The sequence below is a fragment of the Condylura cristata genome, unplaced genomic scaffold (assembly GCF_000260355.1).
Source record: "Condylura cristata isolate star-nosed mole 26May11 unplaced genomic scaffold, ConCri1.0 scaffold00022, whole genome shotgun sequence".
Lineage (NCBI taxonomy): Eukaryota > Metazoa > Chordata > Mammalia > Eulipotyphla > Talpidae > Condylura > Condylura cristata.
Window position 1 is genome coordinate 33,949,513 of NW_004567123.1, and position 7,197 is coordinate 33,956,709.

Consider the following 7,197-nt stretch of genomic DNA (forward strand, 5'->3'; position numbering starts at 1 on the left):
GGGGCGGACAGCAGCAACACGCAGCAGCTATCCCATGTATGCCCTTTCCTGCCTCCCGGAGGCACCTTCTCCTGATTTCTGGTGTATGAGAGTAGCATGTGCAGGTAATTGGTAAATGGCTACAGAGGCCTCTGTGGGGCTTTGTCACTGACCGGCAGGAGTCAGAACTTGCAAGAGCGCACACTCGCTGCTGCCTGCCGCCTCTGTGGAAATCTGCTGAATGAATGAATGAATGAATGCCAGGATGAATGGATGAGTGAGCACAGAAGCAGTGGCTGGGGCACAGAGGCCTGTGCCCTGTTCCGGGTCACCCAGCCGCCCCTTCAGTCTGCCCGCTGGTCCTTACTCCCCCAGAAGAGCTTTTCCTGCTCTTCCCTCCTGCCCCTTCCGGCCCTCCCCTCACAGATTCTCAGGCACACCTGATTGTGCGTGGTCAGAGGATGAAGAATTCAGTGGCTACTCACTGGTCTGTGCCTGGTGGTCATTTCCTGGTTTAGCCCGTGACCGGTTTGCACAGGACTAATTCTTCCAGGGAGCTTCGGCCAACCTAGGCAGGGTGGGGTGGGGGCACAGGTCTCCCTCTGGCCTTTTCACTCTGCCGGAGCCTGGCTTGCAGACATCCGCGAATGTCTGTGGGACTTGTGTTCCCACCTCCCTGCTTGCAGGCTCTGTCCACTAGCAGAGAGCATGACCCACAGTAGGTCGTCAAACCTGCATCCCGAGAGCCTGGCCAGGTGGACACTGCCTGTGCGAATCGTGAACAGCACACCTCCTGCCAGGACAGCCAAGCAGAGGAGTCAGGACACCAGCAAATACGCTGGTTCTCATATCCGCCTCAGAAAGCTCTCTAGATTTGAATCTCATCATTTTTGTCATTGATTCGTAACACTTAGACTCCGTTTTACTCAGTCTCTTCTACTCAGATTTATCTCCTTTAAAGAAAAGTGCATTTCACTACCTTTATACCATGACAGCAACTGGCTGTGTTTTCTGAACATACAATAAGATCAGCAGTAATTGCGAAAGTTTCAAAGAAGCTTGCCTGGGAAGGAAAACACACACAAAGCTTGTGAATTGTTCTGGGTCTTGACTTTTAGCAGCCCCCAAGGTAATCTTTACAAACAAAGCATGCCTTTTTATAGACACATGCCTGGAATGCAGAAGGAAGGTGGGGACCCAGGATGCAGGCCTCCTGGAGAGGAAATTGATGAATGGCCTTAACCCCTGGACAGCAGGATGCCCTCAGGTTCCACAGAAACTGACAAAGCTCTGGATTTTTTTTGCCAACGCCAAGTTAGCAAAGATGTTAGAGAGAGGAAAGCTGGGATGCCGGGGCAGGCTGGATTCAGAATGTATGTGAGAGCATCCCAGAGCATAAAAGCCTTCAGGACAGCATGGGCGGGAAAACACTTGAGGGGGATCCACACTACTGTTCTTAACCAACCTACGCCCCAGAGAGGACTGAAGTCTGAGCACCTTCCCAGAGATCTGAGTGAGCAAGCTGTGTTTAAAAATCTTTGTAAGTTGAGGCCCTCCCTGGTGGTGCAGTGGGTTACAGCACAGCACTGAGAAGCTAAGGCCACTTCCGCATGAGTTCAACCCCCGCCTGCCCCGGAGGTGACCACATGGCGCGGCAGACCTCTCTTGGCCCACCCGCTGCTCCCTCAGCAGTGGACTTTGATCATCTGCCTGTCCTGCTCCCCGCTCTGTCTCTGGTGAATCCTCTCACCGCACCTGCACCTCTTGTCTGTACCCAGTTCTGTGTGCATAAATAAATCTTAAAAAAAAATCTTTGTAAGTTGAAAGAATGCGTTGAGACGCTGTCGGGCCCTGCGTCTGCTCTTAGGATGTGTCTGCCTGTCTTCATGATGTCTGCGTTGAACGCTATGAAGAAGACGGTTGGATTTCCCAGCCCCAGACTCGGACCTTTAAGGACAGTTGCACCTTTGCCTACAGCCTCAGAGATCCCTCTGCCCCTCTGCTTGGAAGATCCTGCATTGCTGACAAAGTAACAGCACTTGCTCCCAAGTAACAGGAGTTATATGTTCCCCTGAGAAATGACCCCGACATTGCAGCAGGGACAGAGAGCCACATTCTGAAAGAAGCTTCCTTTGCATTTTATTAAAAGCAAGCCACATGCCCACCACCCCCTCAGAATCGGAATTGAGTTTATCTTCTTTATTTTGGGGCTTATTACATCTTCATGCCTAAACCATCCCTCAAAAGTAATGAGGTTTTACTGTAAAATTAGGTTCAAGTTGATTGGTATAGATTTTGTAAATGAACACAGTAATTGTACTTATAAAGCAGTAATTTGAAGATACTAAGATGAGTACATCGCTAATGAAATAAAAGCGACTGATAATGAGAACAAACACCGCAGAATTCCTGCTGAGGTGATGGGTTTCAGGCTTCCTGATTGATAATTTATAGGGTTTTGAAGATGATAATTGCAGTTTTTATTGCTCATCTTTATTGCCTAGTGTGATATTCCCTGAATGTAAGTGTCCATTAGAACGCTTACGGTTTTCCTGCACGGGCTGCGTAATACTCAGTGAGACTCCTGAAGACCTCAGGATACATGAAAATGGCATTATAGTTGTTTCAAAATTATTTTTCAGTTTTACCTTTTGAACCAGTTGCTTCATTACCCAATGATTTGTTTCCCTGTAGCGTCTACGTCAATGTGTTTGATTTTAATCCCGGGTTTATCTACTGAACTATTTCTCCACCTGTGTGTTCTGTGTTGACTTTCCCACTGTAACTTCATCTTGTAAGTTCCTTCTTTGTCCCAGTATTCACTTCTTTTACTGGTGCACTCGATACATTAAGCACAATAATCCACAGACTCCCTAAGACATCTTCATTATTAGAGGGAGCTGTGCATACGCATACGTGAGGCAAGTCCATCTCGTTCTAGTCCACACACCTGCCTTTACCCTTCCCTCTCTCCCTCCCAGAATAAAGCACAACACTGAGAAAGATGATAACGCCTGGGCTTAAGGCGGGCGGCGTTGAAGTGACATGGCACCTGCCATTTCTTGTATTGCTGCTGATTACAAGTCATAATTCCTCTGACCACCTCGCCTGCCTGGATGCATTTCAGGCTGACTTTTCATGACAGCTGGAGGTTCATTGTGGAAATCACACCCTTATGGAAGAATTAATCCAACTGGCTTGAGAAAGAACTGCAAATCTCCTCTGCAAATTTAGTCCTAGAGAGACACCTGCTGTTTGATTTTGGAATTCTCATTGATTACCTTCCCGGGAGAGGTAGCTCCAGGCAGCCAGAGCTGTTTAGTCCACTTGTATTGCTTCTCCCCGCCCACTCCCATTTTGCAGTTCCACGTAGAAAGTCTTTTCTGTGGTTGGGTGTTCAGAGAATCAACGTGGGACGGCGTGCGGAGGCCCAGCGCCCAGCAAGCTCTCCTGGGCACTATGTTCACATCATTCCTACAGGAATGCACTGCGTGAACAGCTGCAAAGGTTGTGGGGGGGGGTTCCCAGCTGTGTTCAGTGGGGTTCCCACTCTGCTGCCCTCTCCCAAAAGACTAAAAGACTGTGGTCCAGTAAGTTGGTGGAACGGGGTGGGGGTGCTATATGTCAAGTCCTCCTTTTGGACGTCCGAAGACTCATCCCTTTTTCAAACCGGGGTAAAGAGTCATTCATCTTGCTTAAAGCAGAGCTCTGCACACTTGATTTGCACATGCAAGCTCTTCTGTCCTTTCTCATATTCACTTCCAGTGGTGAAGCACCTGCCACTCCCTCACATGAGAGAATACCTCACTGGGTAGTTTCTAAAGTTCCCCTTTCTTGAGGATCTACCATGTGCCAGGCTATGCACAAGGGGGTTCACACTTGAGGATTCCCTTAGTTCTCTAAACCGCCACTTGAAGATATTTCACTTCCATTTGCAGCTAAGAAACTGAGAATTTGAAGGGTTCACAATGTTTCCAAGGTCATCAAGTTAGTAAGTAGTTGAGGACTTCATGTCTCTGTTCATTCATCAACTTGCTCATTCATCCTCTCAGTCATTCACCTGTTTGCTACTTTCCATTGAGCATCTACTCAATGCCAAGTGCTGTGTTAGATGACAGAGACGCTAGACAGACATGTTCCTGCCCTCCAGGAGCTTATAGTCTAAAGAAAGTCACAGTAATTGAATATATGTAATTTCAAATGTGGACCTGTCACATTTCAAAGAAAGTTTTGTCATTGGCCTGGTGAGGATGAGGGCTTGGAGAGGGTTCTCCCAGATGGCGGTCCCAGGAGTCCACATTCATGAAGTCTCAGGACAGAGAGCTGTGTGAGAGCCACGGGGAAGCATTCTCCATGGGAGCACAGCAAGTGCAAAGGCCCTGGGGCAGAAGCCAGCGGGGGTTTTCAGAGAGCAAAAGAAGACTGAGGGGTTGGCACAGAGGGGCATTGGGAGATGGGGTGCATCCAGCTTGTGGGGAGTCGTGCCCTCTCTGACTCCCCACCCTCTTCTCAGATATGACGGTGGGAATCTTCACCCTCAGGCGAAGGTGCTCCATCACCCAAAAGTGCTCCTTGACGCACTCTTTCCAGATCTCTCTGTTGGAGCTGCTGCAGAAGGCAGCACCAGGCTTTTCCAAACAAAACCAAGGAGAACTACGCACCTGTTATCGCTGATGAGCTTTGACTTTAGAAAACTTTAGGAGATGATTGAGAAGCCCCCAAAGTTTGTGTCACGCTCTACGGGGAACCACCTGGCACCTCGCTGGGTTCTCCTGGCCATGGTTTGGGTGACAGCAGCAGGCCGGTCTTGTCTGTCTGAGTGGAGACCCTCCGGGGTCACGAGCTCGTCAAGCCACATCCCAGGCATTGGAAATAGTTCCTCCAGGGGCCTACTTGCAGCCTGTGGTTTTCCAGTTTATTTTAGGGTGATGGATTCCCGAAGCAAGGGGCTGCTCTGGCGGAGTTAAGCTTGGTTTTTCAGTATTCATTCTAACTTGGTCACAAGTATTGCATGTTATATGAAACCCGTTGTGTTTCCTTTAGCCTTTATGGATTTCATGAGGAAGGCAAACGAGTGCTACCACCCATTTTGTAGATGTGGAATGAGGTCGGGTCATTGCCAGATTTCTTGCCACGGTCCTGGGACTGAGGTCGGAGAGGTCACGACTATGATGAGGTGACAGAACACACCTGTGCCTTCCGCCCCGTCAGCCTCTGGGCTGGCTTCTGACCCCACTGTCCTGATGCCTTTTGGGAGACCCCTGGTGTGTTGTGGGATGGAGCCACAGGTTTGGTTATCAAGGAAGTGGTGCCCAGGGAAACTGTGCCAGTCCCTCGCCAGCAGATGGCAGTAAAACCTCTCATTTTATAAATTCAAGGCGCTTCACCTGTGGGGGCAAACCAGGGTGCACTGGCTGGCCAATTCCCGGGTGCGGTTTGATTTTGTTGACAAAGTTTTATTGGAATATCCATGCCTGTTCGTTAAGTATTAACGAAGGTTGCTTTTAAGCTGCAGGCTGTGGAGCTGAGTGGTTTCATGGGACCCTACGGTCACCAGAACCGGGACCCCTCGGTGGCACCTAGCCCTTCACATAGTTTGCCTCCGGCTGTGGCACACAGGGGCTACCAGTGACCTGTTGCTTGCCTTCCTAATTCCTTAATTTTTCTTAGTTTTTGAATCTAAAGTTAAATGATAAAGGCAAAATGGATTCTAAGAAATCCTCCCTTACTGCAACATACCCTCAGTATATACTCTGGCCTGCTTGCTTTCTTTCTCTCTCTCCCTTTTTAAGATTTATTTATGCATATAGAACTGGGGTACAGGCCAGAGGTGCTGGGGTGTATGCGAGGATTCACTAGAGACAAAGTGGGGAGCAGAAACACACTGCCGAGAGGAGCAGCGTGGGTCAGGAAAGGTCTGCTGTGCCCTGTGGGTCAGCTCCTGGCCAGGAATCAAACCTGCGCTGCAGAGGCTGCGGACAGCTTCACAGTGCTGCACTTTAACCCACTGCACCACCAGGGAGGACCCTACTCCTGCTGGATTTCTGTGGAGGCTTCCAAACCAAAGAGTGTGCTAACCGAAAGCATCGCTGCTCTTTTGCCTAATTACCTGGCTAGAGGGGTTGACGAAGACAATTAAGTTGGAACATCACGGTTCTGGACCTCATCATAGGTCAGTGCAAAGGCCCATGCAAATGATATGTTAATCATGCAAATACCACGTTAATCTGCGGTTCGTATTTGCATGCCACTGGGGGTAAGGCCTGCGTGGTTGCTCCTGTATTTCTGCTCCATAGAAACTCCTGACTAGCTAATGTGATCTTGGGCTTTCTTGAAATAAAACGACTTTCCTTTTTTTCCTTCTTTTCGGAAAAGATGTCACCAGCCCTCTGAAGCTGCATCGGACAGAGACGTTTCCCGCCTTCCAGTCTGAGCACTGACAGGAGCTGCGGAGCTGGGGTGATGCGCCGGTGCCCGGTGCCGGGTCGCCGCAGATGAGCCGAGGCCGGGGCGGCCAGAGGGAGCCCGAGGCGGCGGCGCCGGGCCTGGCCCGCTCGCACGCCGGGAGTTTCGCAATACAATGTTCGTTTCTTCTCTCCTTTCCTTCTTCCTTTTTTACATCTTGGTGTGATTGAACCTGCCTCTTGGTGTCCACGTGGCGTCCCTCTCTGCAGCTGGGCAGAAAGGACTCGAGGCCACACAGTGGTTTTCTGTTGTAGACACCAGGCCCCTCGTGCCTCTCCTTTTGTGGGTCCTTGTGAGCGTTTCGATTGTGTGACAGTCAGTCCTGACAATAAAATGACTCTTCACTATTTGTTATTTGTTTATGCCATTTCCCTCCGTTACTCACGTGGCGATTCGGTTACCTGGGAATCACATTTTGAATAAGTTTTATTATCAGTGAGCTAAAGCATGCCTTGACTCCCTCTCACCTATTACCTTAAGGGGAACTGTTCAAAGGACAGTGTAGGGTTGTTGAGGTGAGTTTTTCTCCTCCCTCCCTTTTTCTAAAGCCCTCCTTTTGTTTGGAGAACCTTCATCAAACATTTGAAAATAAAAGCTCAGTCTTTCCCTGGAAGGTCTTTGGCAATGCAGCTTTCTTAAGAGCCTGGAAGCTTCTGGAAGTGTGTGGATGTCGCCCTCCAGAGCCATCAGCATCCCCGGGGGTGCCTTCCCAAAGCCCCCAGGATCTGGGTTAGCTGGGGTTTCTGAGGATAT

The 7,197-nt window shown here is 49.5% G+C and overlaps 1 protein-coding gene across 4 annotated transcripts in view; it reads left to right on the forward strand.

Annotated features, from left to right (window-relative positions):
• Positions 1 to 6,924, forward strand: part of DOK5 (docking protein 5) — a 95,917-nt gene extending 88,993 nt beyond the window's left edge. For 2 of the 4 annotated variants that reach the window (XM_012728452.1, XM_012728454.1), the window contains one exon: positions 6,355 to 6,923. In XM_012728452.1, the coding sequence (XP_012583906.1) occupies positions 6,355 to 6,419 (65 nt within the window). In that variant the 3' untranslated portion in view covers positions 6,420 to 6,923. Of the gene's footprint in view, positions 1 to 6,354 lie in introns of all 4 variants that reach the window. The other 2 variants (XM_004686900.2, XM_012728453.1) reach the window with 2 other exon arrangements.
• The last annotated feature ends 273 nt before the right edge of the window (positions 6,925 to 7,197 follow it).